This window comes from Triturus cristatus, chromosome 2_2, assembly GCF_964204655.1.
Source record: "Triturus cristatus chromosome 2_2, aTriCri1.1, whole genome shotgun sequence".
Lineage (NCBI taxonomy): Eukaryota > Metazoa > Chordata > Amphibia > Caudata > Salamandridae > Triturus > Triturus cristatus.
This window is the reverse complement of record NC_140582.1, coordinates 1,008,447,188-1,008,468,765: the sequence shown is the minus strand read 5'-3', so window position 1 is coordinate 1,008,468,765 and position 21,578 is coordinate 1,008,447,188. Positions and strand designations below refer to the sequence as shown.

The 21,578-nt window shown below is 45.1% G+C and overlaps 1 protein-coding gene across 1 annotated transcript in view; it reads left to right on the top strand.

Annotated features, from left to right (window-relative positions):
* The window catches only part of JAKMIP1 (janus kinase and microtubule interacting protein 1), a 1,879,738-nt gene that overhangs the window by 943,382 nt on the left and 914,778 nt on the right, over window positions 1-21,578 (top strand). Inside the window, 1 exon segment of the mRNA XM_085642441.1 lies at window positions 8,697-8,843. Within this exon segment, the coding sequence (XP_085498567.1) occupies window positions 8,697-8,843 (147 nt within the window).

Genomic DNA, 21,578 nt, shown 5'->3' with positions numbered 1-21,578 from the left:
GGATCCGCGCCAGTTGACCTCATTACACCTCCACAGGCGCCGTTACCTTCCGCACCGCACCCGCACTCAACGCCGGTTGTGCCCCCAGCCGGCGTCGACCCCGGCCTCCATCCTGATGTGGACACGGAGCCGGACCGGCGTCGACCGACACCGGACCCGGCGCCAAGCAGTGTCTTTGTACCCCTATTCACTCCTGGGGTCCCTTTTAGGCCAGATTGGCACCCAGAGGACTAGGAGGAGAACTGGGAAAGGTCAGATGACCCTCTGACCGAACAGTTGGATTATGATCCGGACTGAAGAGAGGACCTGGGGGATGCCAGTGATCTCGATACCTCTCCAGACCTTCACATGTTGTCTCCTCCTACCGTGGCTAAGGCGGAGGGAGCTTCCTACGCTGTGGTGTTGCGTGGGGCGGCCGAGGCTCTCCACCTCGAGCTCCCTACGGTGCCAGTCAGGACTAATCTGACAGAGGCGCTTCAACCACAAGCGAGCTCTTCGGAGCCCCTGCTGCTGTTTAATGAAGCCCTAATTGACTCCTTTTGGGCACCTTGTACAGGCCCAACACGGGGGCTCCTGTGGATAGGATGATTGCTGACGCCACCGCCTGGCCCCGGGTGACCCTACTTTCCTCTCCCAACACCCCAACCGTGAGAGCTTGGTGGTCCAAGCCTCTACTTCCAAGAGCGCATTCTCTAACGCACCACCAGATAGGGAATCCAAGAAGTTGGATCATCTAGTAAAGAAGATTTTTTCTTCCGCCAGCTTGGGACTGCGGTCGATAAACACTGCATGTCTATTGGGCCGTTATTCCCACTCACTGTGGGACACGGTTGCGCAAGTGCTGCCTCAGTGTCCCGAGGAGGCCTGAACTGTCCTCTCCCAGGCTGTTGCCGCAGGGAGAGCTGCAGCGAAGTTTACCATCCTCTGTGGGCTGGATACCGCCGATTCTCTAGGCAGAACGATTCCCACATCGGTAGCCCTTCAACACTATGCCTGGATGAGATCGACTGGCTTTTCTGGGGATGTCCAGAGCACCCTCATGGACATGCCCTTTGATGGCCATCACCTTTTTGTCAACATTCTAGAAAACGCTTTAGAGCGTTTCAATGACTCACGGGCTATGGCCAAGTTCTTGGGACTCTCCATCCTCCCTCTGCACTCTGCTTTTCACCCCTTTCATGGCTACGGAAGGGGTTACACACTACATCCCGCCCAGAGCCACAAGCTGACGCAAGCTGCATAACCTTCGTGCGGTTGGGGACGTGGGAACCACCGCCATGGTTCTGGGGGCCCGCGAGTGAGCCAGTCTACCAACCCCCCCTCTGCTCAGCCTCTAAGCCTTCCTAATCCGACTTTTCAGGCCCATCAATCGCCAGTGGGCGGCAGGATCCTCCATCACCTCCCCCACTGGCGCACCATCACGTCGGTCAGGTGTGTTTTGCCGATAGTCCGAAGGGGCTACTCCCTCCCCTTCAAGGCTACCCCCCCAGCCATGTCACTGCAGTACCATCGCATGTCGGAGGATCTTCTGGGCCTTCTCCAACTGGAAGTTACGGCTCTCTTGGCCAAGGGAGCCATCGAGCCCGTTCCTGCCCTAGAAGTAGGTCGTGGTTGTTACTCCCACTACTTTCTGGTACCCAAGAAGGACAAGGCCCTGCGTCCTATCTTGGAGCTCAGGAACGTAAATTGCTTCCTCCGGAAGGAGAAGTTTAAAATGTGGATGTTAGCTCAGGTCTTGTCTGACCTCGATTCTGGAGACTGGACGGTAGCGTTGGACTTGCAGGACGCTTATTTTCACATCCCTCTCCTGCCGGCCCACCGGCGCTACTTGCGGTTCACTGTAGGCCACGAGCATTTTCAGTTTACCGTGCTCCCCTTTCGGCTTTACCAGCGCCCCTCGGGTGTTCACGAAAGTGATGGCGGTGGTTGCAGCTCATCTGCGATGATGAGGAGTCCCAGTCATCCCCTATCTCGACGACTGGTTGTTGAAGGCGGGTTCGCCCCAGACAGTCGTCTCACACCTCCGAAATCCTGCATTCGCTGGGGTTCTCCATCAACATGCCAAAGTGCACCTGATTCCCTCACAAAAGCTCCTCTTTATTGAGGTGGTTCTGAACATGACACAGTTTCGGGTCTATCCTCCCGAGTAGCGAGTTAGGGATATTCGGGCTATGATTCCGATCTTTCAGCCCTTATCCCGGGTTTCGGTCAGGATGACCCTCCGGCTACTGGGCCTGATGGCCTCCTGCATCCTGCTGGCAGATCATGCCAGGTGGAAAAAGTGGGCTCTGCAGTGGGACATGAAGTTCCAGTGGGCACAACATCAGGGGAATCTGTCCGATTGCGTCCAGATCTCAGAGGGCAGTGCACACCAATTGCAGTGGTGGCTCACGAACCAGCATTGGGTCAATGGCAGATCCCTCTCCCTTCCTCAACCAGAGGTCACAGTGGTGACGGATGCATCACTGCTGAGATAGGGCGGCCACATGGGGGAGGCAGAGATCAGAGGCCTCTGGTCTCTGGCGGAGTCCAGGCTCCACATCAACCTTCTGGAGCTACGGGCGATCCGTCTTGCACTGAAAGCATTCCTTCCCTCTGTCCGGGGAAGAGTAGTGCAGGTGTTCACGGACAACACCACTGCCATGTAGTACTGCAACAAACAAGGCGGGGTGGGGTCGTGGACCCTATGTCAGGAGGCCCACCGCCTCTGGACATGGCTGGAACATCAGGGCATATCCCTGGTGGTTCAACACCTGGCAGGTTCTCTGAACGTCAGTACGGACAAACTAAGCCGCATGTGCATGATGGATCACGAATGGCATCTTCACTCGGAGGTGGCGCAAGGTCTCTTTTGTCAATGGGAAGAGCCTTGATTAGATCTATTCGCCACCAAAGAGAACGCGCAATGTTAGCAATTCTGCACGTTGGAATTTCCAAGGCGGCACTTGCTAGGCAACGCTTTTCGTCGCGAGTGGAGTTGCGGTCTTTTGTATGACTTTCTGCCTATACCACTTCTGCCCAGCGTGCTGAAGAGAATCAAGCGCGACCGGGCCCAAGTTATTCTTGTGCCTCTGGATTGGGCATGAAGAGTCTGGTATTCCGAGCAACTGCATCTAGCCATCGATCTTCTGATCCGTCTGCCTCTTCGGGAGGATCGGTTACTCATCTCTTTCCTCCTATTCCCTTCGTAATGCCTTAGTGGGACTTGAATTTGGTTTTGACCTATTTGATGTGTGCTTCCTTTGAGCCGCTTCACAACTGTCCTCTCAGACTCTTGACTCTTAAGACTGCATTTCTGGTAGCTATCAAATCTGCCAGAAGAGTGAGTGAGCTCCAGGCTCTTTCATCCAAGCATCCTTTTCTGGCTGTACATTTGGACAAGGTTGTCCTAAGAACTCGTCCATCCTTCCTTCCCAATGTGGTCACCTCCTTTCATATTGGGCAAAGCATCACTTTGCCTACCTTCTTTCCGCCTCCGCATCCTTTTAAAGAGGAAGAGAGGCTCTACTGTCTGGACCCAAAACGTGCGCTTTCCTTCTATCTTGATCGCACCAAACAGTTCCAGGTGGATGACCAGATCTTTGTTGGCTACGTGGGTACCAAAAAATCGGGCCATACACAGTGGACCATCTCCAGATGGGTTGTTTTGTGTATTAAAGCCTGCTATTCTCTAGCAAAAAATGAACCTCCAGTGGGGCTACACACCCATTCCACCAGGGCATCGGCAGCCAATACTGCTTTGGGATGAGGAGTCCCTCTAAATGACATCTGTCAGGCAGCTACGTGGGCATCGCTGCACATGTTTACGAGACACTACTGCCTAGACAGCCAAGTCTGGAGAGAGGGTTTCTTTGGCCGTTCTGTTCTCCAGGACTTTTTGGTGTGAACTTGGTTCGCAAACCCACCTCCGGGGTTGGTATTGCTGTGATATCTATTCTAAGGTAAGGAATCCATAACTGTTTCTTTCAGATGAACAAATTACTTACCTTCTGTAACGAAATATCTGTAAGAAACATAGGTTAGTTATAGATTTCTTACCGCCCCACCCATCCTCCCCGTTCTGCAAACTGATTTCTATGATTAAGGGCATCCTTTCAGGGCCCTAGTTTTGTGCACCAGAGGTCAGTGTCTTGCATGGCTCTGCGTTTGTGGCGCTGAAAATCGTGTGCAGAACTGACATCAGCGCGTGAGGGTGGCGTCTAAGTATCTACCGCGATGTCATCCCAGCGACCACAACGCCAACGACGGACGCGGAGCTGACTGATGCCATCTTTCGACGCACAGAGGTACTGCTGATGAAAAACGTTCCAGATTCAGTGTGACGCCTGGGGGTAATTCTAAGGTAAGGAATCTATAACCAACCTACGTTTCTTACAGATATATCGTTACCAAAGGTAAGTAACTTGTTCTTCTAGGCCACCACACTTAAACACTACATACATACAGTAGGATTTGTTGGTAGATATTTAGTGGGGTTTTCTACTGCATGATAATTACAGGTAAGCAGGGTAAAAAGTAGTTTCATAAACAGGATACCCACACGGATGACAAGCAGTGCTCTACAGATCCACCTTACATTACAGTATAAAAGGTGAAATGCAAAAGGCATAATTATCTTTTGAAAATGAGTATGTTTAAGGCTTATGTGCAGTTTTGCACAAATAAATCTCTTTTTGAAGGCGGTTGTCGGTTTTAGGGGCACAGTTAATGAAGAATTGGTAGAGATTTTTAAATGTTTAAAGGTTTTGTGTTTCCAACGAAAACAGGTGTTTGCTGAGTAGTGAATACATAGCCCCAGAAAAGAGTTTTTTGTTTGATAGATTTGAGTGTTGTAGTGTTTGGTCTTGTAGGTTATGCAGACTGGCTTGAGTACCATCCACGTCTTCATGGGTTGCCAGTAAGGAAATATCAGGTTTGAGGTCATGTAGTGAGAATGTTTTGGGTAGATAACATTCTTTCAGCATTTTTTGTCATTACAAGTATCATGTGCAAGGTGTTTCAAACATATCTTTACTGTGTTGATTCAAAATGTAGACATTTATATAGTATTGGTTAGAGGGTGTTTTTGAGGGGTATGCATATGATGTGTGCCTGTCAATGTAGGTGTGGGTGATGCATAAATATGGGGGTGAGTGATTTTAGCTTTGTTTTTAGCGAGACAGAGAAGGGTTTAGAATCTTACCTGGTACCACATTATTGTAGTCTAGAGTGTAGAATGTGGTGGCTGCAGGAAGTGGAAAAGGAAAAAAGTAGAACCTATGGTGTGGGCAGTATTTATGTTGTAGGAATGGAATGTGTGTCAGGGGTGTGTGATTTGATTCAGATGTGTGTAATTCTACTATTACCTTCCACAAGGAGGTCTTCCTTCCAAATGCAGAGGTCTTTAACCTGGTTTTGGAGATCTCTGGCCTAGTTACGGATTGTGTGAAGCTTAAAATACAGTCATAATGTTACTAATATTAACTTTGTAAAGTTATTAGTAGTAACTTTCTAAAGTTTCTAATACTAACATTACTGTCATAAATGCAGACTTCACCCCCTAAACTCAGAGAGTGGAGCCATGTGAATCTACACCTAGGAGTAACTTTACACTCGGAGATGGTGAATAGCAAAAAGTAATTAAGTTACTCATAGCTGTAATTGTAAGCCTAAATTTACATGTCAGTAAATATGTGAATTTACCTTTGTGAATGGACTCCTGTGTCTTTAAGTTTGGTAACAAGAAGAGGAGGGTTGGTTTTGTGCCACTTATTGTCCTGATTTATGATTCATGATTACACCTCTGTTGATACAAAGGTATTTCTCATACCAGGGCTGACTTGCATGTTTGCATGATTGTGTTAGCTGAAATGGGTTGCTCAAATCCAATCTGCATTGCTGCAGTTTCTAGACATACAGGCGTGCATTTGGTCAGGGGATTCTTTTCAGCCGAAGCCCATCCTTTCTTGGAGAGGGTCACATTAAGCTTTGGTGTTGAGCATACAAATGATACAAATATAAGAAAAGGGATTAAATAATAATCTATCTAATTGATGACAATAGGCTGGCGACAACTGACAGTGCCTGTGTCTGCAGAGGTGATTTTCATTTGGCTCCTTTCAAGTCGAAGTTGAAATTCCATAAAAAGAAGTTTTTGGAAGAGAATATTAGGCTCCAGGTAACGAATTATGAGAACTGATTAATGAAGTTGTTTTTTCCTTTTTGTAGGTGGTAGATGGAATGCAGATAAATGCTGTTGAATGTGGAAATCATGACGGCATTTGAATATACTGAATGTTGTAACCTCATTCTCAGCACCGCAGAACTGCAAGGTGCATTAGCCTGTAGTTTAAGTGTGTACAAAAGGGAGATGATCATAATGAAGGTAGGAGAGGATAGGAGCTGACACGAGTTTGATCCGCTACTTGGAATTTGTCAGCTTTTTCAAGTCCAGAATCAATGTAGATTTGAACATGTAGATCTGAGAGAGTCTCCACTTTGGTCACCAAGTTATAATGGCATTGGAAGAGAAGTATCAGGTGTGTACTGGATGATTTAGATGAGGGAAGCAGGAGGTAGAAGGCAGTATGATAGGATGTAGATTTGGCGTCTAGAAGTTAGAAGCACCAAGTGGCATTGATGATGATGCTTTTGATTCTGTGAGGCTTGCATTTCAGTGATATGATCATCTAGTCCAAGTTGTACCCTTCAATCAAGTCTACCTTACTGAGCTTCCAGTGGGGACTGCTGCATGTCTCATATTAGAAGCCCTACTGCCTTCGACTTAGTGATTCCTAGTGGTACCACAGCAAGCAACAAAGATATCTTTAGTGCCACTGGCAGAAGGATACTTTGGTGGGAGAAGGGAGAGCTGTATGATGTCTGGGGCTTCCAGGTAAGTATCACACATCACATTATATGTAGGTCATACTATTCCCATCCATTCTTCCAAGTCCTTGCATGTCTTCTGAGGGGAGGTTGTGTTAGTTATACAATGAAAAATGGAAAACAGTGACTTTTCAAAATAGCGGCATAGGAGACTGATAGAGAATCCTGGAGAGAAAGTCTGTGAAAAAACTCTGTTGAAAGCAGAAAATGTTAATGATAAATGCACTGGTGTTGCAAGGTCATGCTCCAGCAGGTTGGAAAAAACAACTGATGATGGTGCCTGAGCCAAATCAGGATCCATCAACTAAGAAACAACATTTACAGGAACAGTTACCCTTTCTGTAAATGTTGTATTGTTTTGTAGATTTCTTGTTTTTCAAATGGTTTTTAAGGATGAAGTATAAAAAAGATTTGGGAATTTTAACAAATGTAGGTGTTTGCTGAGGTGGGAATTATTGTATGGTTATGAATCTGAGTAGGATACCTTCACTGCAGAGCACTTGTTACATGTAAATAACCTTTTTCTGCTTTGAAGTCAGAGATATCAAATCTAATATCCTAATAACGTCATGTACATTTTGTTTTGCTAAGTGCTTACCTGGGTCAAGCTGTCGTCATCGGGCAACAACTTTTTTCACAAATTAAACAAAATCAGTGCAAGAATACAACGATCGATGTTGCTAATGTGATTTTCTGTGCAAAGATCAGCACCTACATACTAATTTACCACTAACATTAAGATACTGGTTTCAATAAGTGTTCTCAAATCGCAACTCTTCTTTTTGCCATCAGTATCTTTTATTGCGAACCAACCTATGGACTACTGTACTCCTAGATTATTTAGCAAAATACCGAATCCTAGTGGATCGCAAACTGGCCTGCCTAATGAATATTTACTAAGCAGGTAACAATTTACCAGTCACAGGGATCGGGGCACGCAAAAATTGAATTAAACCTTTCCGTTTTTTTGTTTTTTTAAAGCAACCCAATTTTTTTTAAAAGAAACTGGGAAACTTAAAAAAAATGGATTTTTGAAAAGCAATCACATAGAGGTGGTGTAATGGAAAAAAAAATTGCATTCCTGAAAAATTTAATTGAGGGTTGGCAGTGGTCATCTGGACCACTGTCTACTCCCTCTGGAGCTGCCACCCCAATTCTCAAAGGGGTCGAATTCGTTCCCACGCAGCTTTGGAGTCAGTAACGTATCAAAGACTTCTGACTGCTATTCCAGTTACAAATCTTTGATATATATGGATCACAATGGCAGTTTAGAAGAAATGCCCACAACATGCTCCTTCCAAGTTGCGATTTAGTGTAAATTCCTAAACATAGGTTTATGGTTGGTAAAACTTTACAGACTCTTAAAATGGGTTTGGTACATTCAAAATAACTTTCTAGTGTTCGCAAACACTCTTATTCACATAATGTGCTCAATATCCCAAATCCTGAGCTGATAACAACAAACTCAACCCATCACTTTCCAAACATTAGGTGCTAAGTCCCAAACAAATGATGATTGAAGTGGAGGTCCTTGCCTACAACACACCTCTTGAATGAACACTGAAGCAAATACTGAAGGATCCCGCTTTAATTCTATAGACAGAGGGATACTTTGCTTCCACTGAAGAAAGTCGAAGGTTTAAAAGAGCATTTGTTAACAGTAGTAACTTAAGATTTACATCATTTTGTGTTCTAAGATGATGTTTCATTTAAGGCAGGAAGAAAATATTGTTTTGCCACTTTTACATATGTTTGAAAGAATGTTAGACCAATAATTGCAATATAAAAATACGAAATAATTTCTGTAATTGTTTTTGTATACCTTTTAGGTTAAACGTTTCCGGGAAACGGAGGGTCAGTTGAAGCCACTGTTGGAAAAAAACACTAGAATGACCAAAAAAAATGAAGACATGATGCATTCAATACAGAGGATGGAGGAAAAAATTAAAAGTCTATCCAAAGACAATGCTGAACTGGTAAGTGTTGCAAAATTCAACTTGAATTTACCATTATTTTATTTAAGTATTTCATATCTCATATCTTTGAGTTTTCATAGTTGATCTGCAGAAGATCAGTCTCTTTTTAGGTCTGGACTAAAGTTTTCTAAGACATATCATACAGAAAGTACATGCATATAAAGGGCTCCCAGTCAATACTCTTTCACCATTGATCTGTAGACATGTCACTCAAACTATACTCTCTCTCACCCCAGCAGAAGGTATAGATCAACAGACCAGCCCACTCCAGGCATGTGATGCCTTTATTTTGAGTGACTACAATTCACCCATGCACATGTATATATATTTATCTAAAATATAGTTTCCTCAAAACAGAAATTGTTAGGCCACCTACAATTCGCAATAACTGATAGTCACTGTGTATAATAGGGTTATATTAACTATTTTCATACCCTTCAAGACATTTACTGAAAATTACAATATTCATTCCTCCCTATAAACCAGATTTGGTACATGTATTAAGCACTTGAGTTACTAGTGTACATGCAGCTTTTTTGTGTGAAGCCACGCCCATTACAGGTTTGTGATAGACATTTCAACCACTTGAGAGAGCCCTCTATTAACTATCCTTGTAGAACTACAGCAACCCTATTGGAATGTTTTACCAGCACTTTCAGTATGCAGGAAAACCTCCTCACAACTCAAAGACTACACTTCATAGACTTACGAATGTAAAATTGTTCTTATAAATAGTAGGGTGTGATCACAAACTTAAAAAATTAAATAAATGTACTGAGATCTGTACGTTTGACTAGTTATTAAGAACCATCTTTGGCAAATAATTATTCCTCTGGAAAACAAGCACACATTACTAAAATAGCAAAAGTGTGTATTCAGATTTCTGTACGAAAACAACACTTCCTCAGCTTGCAGGTCATTTGAAGCAGTTGCTTCTGACTTGAGCTGGACCTCTATTAACAAGTGGTGTAGTGAGTTCTCTCTGAATACGTACAGGCATTGTTAAGTTAGCATACCCACGTTAGATGTTAGAAAGCCATCTTTTTGCTTTTGCACACGGCACTGCGTTTACATGTTATTTCTTAAAACAAACTGCTGACTCGAGACTTGCTTCACACAAGCGCGATCTGTTGTTACTATCCCAAGCTCTGCGCAGCGACCTTGGTCTGTACATGGTGTGACAAACAGTCTGGGTTATTACACAATGCATGTTTTTCACTCTAGGTTGATCGGCCCACTATTTAGCCATAACACACGCGCAGCTGCAAATGCCTGAAAATGAGTGCTTTTAATATCACAGACATCATGTTTATTATTCAGACCGAAGACGAGCCTTCCTGCGAGAAGACTCCTGATGCTCCTGTGATGTGATTTCACTAAGCTGATCTTTGAGGTATGGGGTCCCCTATTCAAGCCTAAGAGACCTTCTATTAGCATAATAATAATATTAGCTTCTTAGTAAAGGGAAGGTGGTAGTATCCACTGTCATTATAATATGATCACCCCTTTTATATTCTATGGTATTGTAACTATGTTGCTGGTTTTGATATTAATCATTTGTCTGCTTGTATTAGCCAAAGTACTGCATCTTAGGACACGTGGTCTATAAAAATAAATCCCTTTTATTTACAACGTGTCTCTGTTGATTACTGTTGTGGACTGATGTGAGAATAATATACGAACAGGTATTTCCGATTCCCACCATTCCTGAGTATGTACTGAGTCGCTTGTTCTGGGTTGTCTACACATTGGGACCGCCGAGCTAAATCTCGGATAACGAATGGGACACTTATGCTAGCCGGATACTGGGTTCTGGGTTCTGAGGTGAGTTTCTGGTACACCACAATTCACTGAGGTCCTGGGGTTCTTCGCATAGTTCTGTGTATCAGCAGAATCCCTGCAACATGGCGCACCTAACGTTTGGTCTATGAGTTGAAACGCCTTAGTAGTGCTTACATTTAGTCCACAGCACCCTCATTCTTGTTTCCGGATAACAAGTCTGACGGATTTTAAACCTACCTACTTCTATTGATATAGGTTCCTTCAAGCTTGATCATTAAAAAGGTTATTGGACCCTTGTGCTACTGAATACTTGAAGTATAGCTTGTCCTTATGGCAATTAATATTGCGGCGCATAGCCGTGCGGCCCTGAAACGTCACTTGACGCAGTATGGGGTGCCGGACGCGGGCATGGACGTCATCTTTGTGGTGGGAGCCGATGCGGCTCACCCCTTTGAGTTGTTCTACTCTTGGGTGACGATTCCGGCAGTCAGTGGTAATGATAATACATTTCATTCTTACACTGCCACTGCCGTGCCTGCCGCCTATGCACCTTATAGGACACAGGAGATACCAATATCTGCTTGGCAACATCAGATTTGGTTTAATGGCGCCCTCCCCCATGTGGTTATACCGCCGAGAATGGGCCCTTTATCAATTGCGGGGGCCACTTGGCCGGTACTAGCCGGATTTACGCCTCATCCCCGTTACCTCACGGTGACGGTGGATGAATTGCGTGTACTACACACTGCCCTTATAACGGTATATAGGGCGTTAGTGCAGTATGTGTCGCGCACTGTACAGGCGGGGGCGCCTGTTAGTGCGGGACAACCTAGTGATCGTCACGCGGTGGTCATTAGTCCTGTTATGGTCAATTCTGTTGTCGGCAAGCGCCCCCTCACAAGGGATGATTATCCTTTTTGGCTTGCTGAAAAATTTGACCAAATAGAGGCGGTTTATCCGCATACAACTCCTGTGGAAAAACACAGGATCCTCACCATTAGTTTGCCTAAAGACTTAGTTCCCCATATAGATGATTGTGTATCATGGGGTAAGATTTTTGCTGCGACGTACGCGCAGTGCTTCGGCACTCCGTCTATGTTACAGCTGCCCTCCATCATTAAACAGGTTCAAGAGGACCATGGAGCGGAGTCTGCGATAGAATTGGGGATGCGGCTCCTCGGAGATTTTGGCCTGGTGGCTACCATGATAATGGGAAACCTTAAGGGTGATGCGTTGCACTTTCAGGTTCGTAATGAACTGAAGAAAGTTGCTGAAGAGGACAAGCCGCAGGAATTTGCTAAAATAATTGCAGAAGCATATCGTGATTTGGGTCGTAGCTCTTTAGGAGTTAAGCCTGTGATCAAAAATCCCGATTCTAAGCAGCAGGGTAAGGCAGAAACTTTTGGTAAGGATGGTCGGCCAATTTTTCCAAAACAACCTTGGCGGACTAAACAACAGGGGAAGCAGCAGCAGAAACAGGGCTCTCGGCCTGCCTCTCCCGTTCAGTCAAGTAGTGAACGCACTTATGATCTGCGAGATCGTGCTACTATTAAGTCTCCTGATAGATTTCAGGTTTCTGAACCGCGCTCTCCTCGTTCTTCACAGGACACATCGGCTACACAGTCTGGTGGCGGAGGCGGTGGCAAAGGTCGGGGTGCTCCACAACAGCGTGACCAACCCCGACAGACTGAGGGTAAAGGCAAGCAGGACGAGTTTGCTCGACAAAGACCCCCGTTTCAGAAGAAGAAAGTGGCGGCTCTGACGGCAAAATATGCCTCAGATAGTGCGGACACAGCTTCAGAACCGGACATGGGCGCTGACGCTACTGGACAGCGCGGCAGAAATTACCATAGTCCGTCAAGCACTGCGTCCATTTCTGGCGGCGACAGCAACTGATGTGTTGGTTACTGTTGAAACAGCTGACACCAGAGTGGCTCCCCCTGATAGACTTTTTGAAATAGTCTTATTAATAGAGGGTGACATACAACGTACAATAAAAGGGATTTTTTGGGATAATCTGACCACCACCTATGATATCCTCCTAGCGGAGGCAGATTGGCCCCCGGCCTTCATTTTGGAAGCTCCTAGAGGGGAGGAGAAAATCCTCCCGTCCTTTGCGCACACGGTGCCTAAGGACCAAGCTGAAATGTACGCTGGTGAGTGGGCGCTGGCACTTGCGCCAGCGGTGTATCGTACTCAGGTGGGTTGGGACCGGTTGTCCCCCTGTCATGAGATTCCATTGCGGTCTATGCCCCAGCCACAGCCCCAATATCCCATGCGTCGTGAAGCTAGACCTCACGTCGCGGCGATCCTTGAACAATTGGAATATCAGGGTGTAATTGAAACATGTGTGTCCCCTATGAATAACCCTTTATTCACTGTAACGAAGCCTGACGGCTCGTACCGTTTAGTTTTGGATTACCGGCACCTAAACTCTCATTGCCGGACCTGCGCGGTACAAAATACACATAGCTCGGCTCTAGTCGACAGTCTCGTGCGTAAACGGTTTAAAACGACACTTGACATTTCCAATGGCTTTTTTAGCCATAACCTGTCCACACTGAGTAGCCAGTGGACAGCGTTTACTTCGGGCGGTAAACAAAAACAGTTTACGAGATTAGCCATGGGCTACAAAAATAGCCCTGGCGTCTTTTCCGCTCGCGTGGTTTCTCTCTTAGAAAGAATAGACCCCGAGGCATACTCCTATGTTGACGATATCTACCTCACGGATGACGAGCTGTTGCCGCATCTGTCTCGAGTCGACAATATTGTAGTGAGTTTTGCTGACTATGGCTACAAATTCAATTTTGCGAAGTCTCACATCGCGGAATATACAGTGTTGTTTTTGGGCTACGAGCTCAATAATGAAGGAAAGGGGTTAGCTCCCCACTTTCTGGAGAAGTGCGCATGCTTGAGTGCGCCAACGACACTGAAGAAATTACAATCTCTGCTGGGCTTTCTGAATTTCGGCCGTACCTACATTCCTGATTATGCCCAGCGTATCAAGCCGCTTTACGCCTTGGTACAACCCACATTTTCGAAGTCTAGCTGGCAGCTGGAACATTCTAAAATTTTACAGTCTTTACAGGCTGACCTTCTTGCTTCACAATATTTGCTGACACGTGATAACCGCACCAACCTGGTAATAAGAATAGTGCCAGGCGCCGTGGGTTTCACGTATTTGACGTTTAATGAGGGCGATACAGTCCCCATTGCGTACAAATCCCACTTGTACACCTCTGCTGAATTACGTTTTTCCGCGGTCGAAAAAGTTCTGACTGCTGTACAGATGGCGATCCTTAAAGAACGCGCACTGTCACATGGGAAACAGATTCTGGTTGTAACACCCTATCCCGCCTTAGAAGCGGTGACAAAGGCAAGTGTACCAAATTCTAAAGCTTTGCATCCCCGGTGGATACAATGGGCCACAACACTGACGTCGCCAGACGTCACCTACATCTTTGATGCCTCATTACAGACTCAAGAGTTCTTGCAGTATGAATTCGTTCATCCGGCTCCTCTGTCTTTGCGCCCGCTCGAAGAATACCATTGTGTCATATACACTGACGGGTCTGCGCAGCCCGCAATTGGATCAAAGCACGCCTACTCAGCGGCTTGCGCAATTGTCGTAGGTACTTTCGTAAATGGTGAATTCCAATCTGATGCGGTGCATACGCAGTCATTGGGCGATTGTACCGCGCAATTGGCGGAGCTTCGGGCTCTAGTGCTTGCACTGGAGTTTGCTGATCCCCGAGTCACTACTCTAATAGTGAGTGATTCTTTTTACTGTGTCCAATCCTATAATGACAATTTACACTTCTGGTCTCAGAATGATTATCGAGACACAAAAGGTGGCACAATTAAGCATAAAACGCTTTGGGTTCGAGTGGCGGACTTTAAAGAACGTCTCCCACTCGTGAATGTAATTCACACTCTTGGTCACCAACGACTTGGTGTCCATGCTGTCGGCAACAGCTTGGCTGACGAGGCAGCAAAAACAGCAGTGGCTGCATACTTAGTGGCAGCAGTAACCAGATCAAAGAGTAAGATTGATGATGACATCTTGGCAGCTATTGCTGCTACAGAAAAGGGAGGCGATTACCCGAAGGGTTTTCCTTCTCGTTACATTTACCATTTAAGTCCTGATAATGTCCCATTAGTGAGGATTAACGACGTTGGTGACAGAATTATTCCCAACGCGGACTGCAGACCCGCACTGATTCTGGCTGCTCATGAGGGGTTGGCGTCAGCCCACGCCGGAGTGTCAGCCACTATATCTCTGCTACAACAACGTTACTGGTGGTTCGGTTTATATAAACAAGCGCGCGCTTATGTTCTCGATTGTGACATTTGCCAACAGATTAAACCTTCTACTGTTGCGCGCCCATCACAAACACAGTTGTACATATCCAATAAACCATTTGGTTGTGTTTATTTGGATCACTGCGGTCCTTTTTCTTCTGATACTGCGTACAAGTACATCTTGGTTGCAGTGGATTCGTGCACACGTTTTCTGTGGGTATGGCCACAAAGGAGTGCTGACTCGCGGACTGTCATCAGAGATTTGCGTGTCTTTGTGGGAACTTTTGCGTGTGGTACCTTCCATTCTGATCAGGGCCCTGCGTTTGCCTCTAAGGCTTACAAGGAGGCTATGAGAAATTTGGGGGTCCTAGTCAAATTTTCGTCCCCCTACCGACCTGAGGGTAATAGTGTGGTGGAGCGAATGAACCGTGACTTAAAGCAATCATTGACAGCCCGTGTTTTAGGCACAGGCCGAAACTGGCTAGCCCATTTGTATAACGTCCAACGTGCACTTAATAATCTCCCTAGAAGGTCTCTGGGTGGGCGGACCCCGTACATGATGCTCTTCGGAATCAGAATGTTTGTACCAGACCTTGATGGTCTAGACATGGCGGCGTCGACCGCACCCTTTGACGTAGATGATCACTGTGCTGTTTTACAGACTCTACAAGAAGCCAGAGACACTCTATCGAAGGAACACTTGCCCTCCACATCTGAAGTTGAAGTTCAGGTTCCGGTAGTCGGCTGGCTACCCCGAGTTGGAGATCTGGTCCGTGAGAAGGTGGAGAACAAGAAGGAGTTCGGCCCCTCTTATCGTGCACCAGTTCCAGTGCTTGGAGTGCAGGGTACAAGAACAGTCATTTTACCTCCACTTCCTGGTCGAAAAGAAAACAGGTACATCTCTATTGACAATGTCAAACTTCAGCGAGTGGCCGATACTTCTTAGCATGACTCCAGCAGTTTCATGCCAGACGATGCAAAGAAATTCAATGTTGACTCTTGCTTCTAACACCTTGCCTGATGTTGCCATCGAGATGCAAACGGTTACTGATCCCTTGTTGATGCCATCGGCAGGTGGTTTGCCCGAAGAAACTGAGTATGCTTATCCTACACGTGGTCCCTCGCCTGTTTTACAATCTACGGCACTTGGCCAGTCCCGTTTCTCCTTTGACACTAACTCATTGCCCTCAAGCCCCCCATCGAACATTGCAGTTTTTTTCAGCTGGTTTAAGAGACATTTTTTGATTGCCCCTTGGACATACATTTGGCTGTTGCTTTTCAGTGTTTTTTTGTTTATGTCCATTGGATTTGTGATAGTTTTTTTCCGTCTTGTGGATGGCCACTATCTGAGTGAGAGATCGACAATTAGACTTATCAATGGAACTTTGGCCCCCCACTCCTCGTCCCACATCATGAAGAGGGACCAGACTTTTGTGAATATTACTGCCTGGCCCGTCTTGGATGGAATCGCATGGGATGCTGTTAAATTCCAAATTCATGGGCCTACAGAGGTCATTAATGTACCTAATGTATTTCGTGTTTCTATGGGTGATGTGGTTAGGCAGAACATACGTTCTGATGATTGGGATGTACACGCCATTGAATCACTGTTTTCTGATTTAAAATATTATGCCGCTTTTGATGCTGAAGATTTATATGAAAATGCGGCTAATTATGCGGAACAGTATTGTTTTCAACATTATGGCAATCATTTCCTGCATAAAGCTAATACATTTAGAAATTTTGTAAATTATACCCAATGGGAACACTGTCCTACTCCCGAATTCGGAAGTTCACAAACACTAATTAACAAGTATTCATATTTTACCGATTTCAGTGTTTCCAACCCGGCAGCGTTTTATTTTAAGGTGCTGCCTGAGTCTGCCGCAAAGGTTAGACTGACACACACGAAGCTACTTTATTCTAAGTCCTTTATGGACGAGTTGTCAATCAAAGGTTATGATGTATGGAAGGCTACTATTGATCTAAAGTCGGTTTGGGGTTCCAAGCCGTGGCAGGTACAGGGTACAGAGGCTTTACATCGTGCCTGTCTTATACCAAATCATATTTTATTTTTAAATTCATCCATCTTCCAAACCACCTGTTTTGGATTGGCTACTTCTAAACAATTAAAGTCACCTTCTGTGCCAGATCTGGGCGCTTATCCCAATTGGAATAACCACACAGATCTGTCCCTTGCTGCTTTGCAATCCTTAGTTTCAAATACATCTTTCAATATTTCGGAAGTTAATAGTGAGGGTTGGTTAATTTGGCAAAGCAGTTCAGATATCTGTCAACGACGTTTTCTGGGGCTGAAACCGGGGTATACTCAGGAACGCGTAGACCCTCGGTTTGAGTCGTCACATACTGTAACTACATACTCTGTGGGCAAGTTATGTCAATCTTGGCTGCAACATTCCACTTTGGCGTCTGTCAAAGTTCATTTATCACAATTACATGACAAAATAGATTTGAATGATTTTGTTAAGGGTCCTGTGGGTGGCAGAACCAAGAGGTGGGCGTATGCTATTTACAACGAAGTCTGGAAGTTGTCACAGATTGAGGCGGCTTCCAGATTGCGAGCTATTGACCAAGCAAACATGGAGAAGGTTTTGGCCGTTATAGATAATAGCATTAGCACTCTCTCTTCTAGGATTTATACATTAGATAATATTGTTTCATCAGTTGTTGATATTGTGCATGATGATATGTCTGTGTTATATCATGGTCAAAACCAGTTGCGTTCTGTTATGCAGTTTGCATGGACATTGCAGACTTTAAAGGCAGGGAGAGTCCCTTGGGACTATCTTAACACTACATCGTTATTCCTTCCCTTTAACCTTACTGACAAGCAGCGATTTATGTCCATGAAGGATGCTACATTTTCATTGTTACATATTGAAAAATTAGAACCATTGCCTTTTTCTGTAGCGGAGATCAATTCAGCTACGTGGTTAATCCACGGATTGATAACTCTCCCGTTTGCACTTTTTAAGTTTACGTCTTGTATGAAACATTATGCTTTGGGTAGATATGAACCGCTGGGCACCGCTTTCATACATGAGGTTTGGTCCCTCCCCTTTACGTATAGATGTACTAGGGACGGGACTGAGGTTTATTTGAAGGGCGAGGAATGTACCACGTCACCTGACCATTCCTTGGTATGTAGGCACATTCAATTACACGGCGCATGCAATGTACAAGCACCGAACTTAGCATGCATCTTACGGGGTGTCCCAGTGCCTGTGATTACGCCTTCTTTCACACTGCTTGCTAACGGTAGTTATTTGATTTTGAATAGTGAAGCTTGCTGTGGGATGTTAGTGGGAATCCCGTATATTGTAACTGTCTCGCAGAAAGTGGTCTGCTGCAATAATGTTCTCTTTCCACCCCCGCATGGGCGGCTGGATGCTTCCATCTGGCCTTCGATTCCAACCTTGAAAGCAGAGTTCAACAAGTTGAGCAGAATAAGAGCCCTATTGTCCCAAAAAGAGGTGTCTTTGACTTCATCACGTGAAACATTCGACCTTCACGTTGCTAATACGCGCACTGAGGTACAGGCGCTTCTGAATACTGACCTCCCCCTGCATTTCGGCTCTTTGATCCAAACTATTTTCAATGCCTCGTCCACGACCGGCCTGGCTCATTTTTTTAAACTTGTGGGCTCGGGTCTCGTGACCTCTTTCCAAACTATTTTTGGTGTGGTTCCGGGCTTTTTTCATTCACTTTTCTCGAGCATCTTTGGAGGTGTTCCGCTGCTTCTGGCACTAGTGGCGGGTGTGCTGCTTTTCCTTTTCATACTACGGAATGGCTGCTCCTTCTGTGCCACACGTGCACCTGTCCCGCCTGCATCTTCTTCGGGATAGGATGCTTGACTTTTATGGAACTCTGCCATTGGCGACGTTAAGCCTGGCATATGGATTATCTTTCCGGTATTGCTACTTCACCTGCGTGCAGCCTGTGCTTCACTGCCTGGATTGTCCCTTTGAATGGCCTTTGGATTTGTGCTTGACCAGCCTGGTGTCTCCGGTGCCGGATTTCGATCGACTAATGAGGCCCTTAGTGTCTCACGAGTTGACCTGTTCTGGTGTCCGGATAATGGCTTGCGGAGCGGCACATGGGATCCTGGGTAATTGGGACATCTCTACAGCTGCCTACAACTTCTTGGCTATGAGCTATTTGGAGGAACATTCCGGATGCCCTCTGGTCGTGCTGGAAGCTCCGCTGTTTGACGAACACGTGTGTTCCTTCTCGTTGATGGATTGGATGGCTGAGACTTTCGCTGGCCCTGCGAATGATTTTTTGTTGGAAGCGGTTGCCATATATGCTGCCTATACATTCATGGATTGACTGCACTATCGTCCTTGGCGCCTGTCGCTCCTGGACAGCACCCTGCCGAGGCATTTACATTTTTCTTTTTGCTCTCTCCCTGATGGTTGTTTTGAGTTTTTTTTTATTGATTATATTTTTTTTCCGGACACCACAGTTTCCCCTTTTTGCTTTTCAATTTTTTCGTTTCGGACTTTAACTCATTCTGAACCTTTGGATTGGTTACGCCTTGTTCTGCTCTGACGAAACTGAACTCTGCGTTCTCTCTTTTCTTGCCTACTAAATAGTGCTTCGATCAAGGGGGCGTGTAGTGAGTTCTCTCTGAATACGTACAGGCATTGTTAAGTTAGCATACCCACGTTAGATGTTAGAAAGCCATCTTTTTGCTTTTGCACACGGCACTGCGTTTACATGTTATTTCTTAAAACAAACTGCTGACTCGAGACTTGCTTCACACAAGCGCGATCTGTTGTTACTATCCCAAGCTCTGCGCAGCGACCTTGGTCTGTACATGGTGTGACAAACAGTCTGGGTTATTACACAATGCATGTTTTTCACTCTAGGTTGATCGGCCCACTATTTAGCCATAACACACGCGCAGCTGCAAATGCCTGAAAATGAGTGCTTTTAATATCACAGACATCATGTTTATTATTCAGACCGAAGACGAGCCTTCCTGCGAGAAGACTCCTGATGCTCCTGTGATGTGATTTCACTAAGCTGATCTTTGAGGTATGGGGTCCCCTATTCAAGCCTAAGAGACCTTCTATTAGCATAATAATAATATTAGCTTCTTAGTAAAGGGAAGGTGGTAGTATCCACTGTCATTATAATATGATCACCCCTTTTATATTCTATGGTATTGTAACTATGTTGCTGGTTTTGATATTAATCATTTGTCTGCTTGTATTAGCCAAAGTACTGCATCTTAGGACACGTGGTCTATAAAAATAAATCCCTTTTATTTACAACGTGTCTCTGTTGATTACTGTTGTGGACTGATGTGAGAATAATATACGAACAGGTATTTCCGATTCCCACCATTCCTGAGTATGTACTGAGTCGCTTGTTCTGGGTTGTCTACACATTGGGACCGCCGAGCTAAATCTCGGATAACGAATGGGACACTTATGCTAGCCGGATACTGGGTTCTGGGTTCTGAGGTGAGTTTCTGGTACACCACAATTCACTGAGGTCCTGGGGTTCTTCGCATAGTTCTGTGTATCAGCAGAATCCCTGCAACAGTGGAAGTGCAGCCTCATGTGAGAATTTCAGTGCTTTTGTATTTGACTCGTGAGGGACATCTAGCAATTACTAGTGGAACTGCGGCTTCATATAAGAATTTCAGTGCTTTTGCATTAGACTTTTGATGACAATGTAAGAATGTTAATGCTTTAGCATTCAACTTTTGATTGACACCTAGTCAGTCAGTGGAACTGCAGCTTGATGTGAGAATATCAATACATTTGCATTTGACTTGTGAGGACACCTAGTAACGACTGCTAGGAACTGCACCTTCAAGAAAGACTATAAATGATTTTGTGATTTTGCATTTGACTTAACAGGGCTTTAAAGAACTACAGCTTTAAGTAGGAATTTTGAACATTTAGGATTTGACTTGAGAGAAACATCCAGTAACAACTTGAGGAATTACAGGTTTTAATTTTAAATATTGTTTTCACCAGATATCTTTATTTATTGGCTTCCATTTTCCCATTCTGCCCACTGCCTTTTGCCCATAGTATAAGACAGTGGGCAGCATTATCATATTTACTTATCCTATTGAAATCAAGCACAATTTATTACAGTAGTAAACGTGGAATTTGTCAAGGACATTTGAAGCAGTTGAATCTTACTCAAGAGGGACATTTAGTAGCTGCGTGAGTTATTGAAGTTTTGTGAAAGACTCGTTAAACAGTTGCTTCTGACTTGAGAGGTCCCGTAACAACTAGTGGAACTGCAGCTTCAAATCAGAATTGCACAGATTTTGCATCTGACTTGCTAAGGACGCATACTAAAAGACTAATGGGACTTGCTGTGGACACATAGTATAAGACTGGTGTAACTGTTGCTTCATCTAAAATGTCAAGGCTTTTGCATTTGACTAGTAAGGGGCACCTAGTAACTACTTGTAGAACTGCACCTTCATGAAAGAATTTCAGTGCTTTTGCATTCGACTCTTGAAGGCACCTAGTGATGACTAGTGGAACTGCGATGTCATGAAAACATTTTATTGCTTTTGACGGACACCTTGTGACAGTGATACTAAAAGTTTGGCCAGGGGGCCGTATGCGACCCTCCTGACCTTGACATGCACCCCCC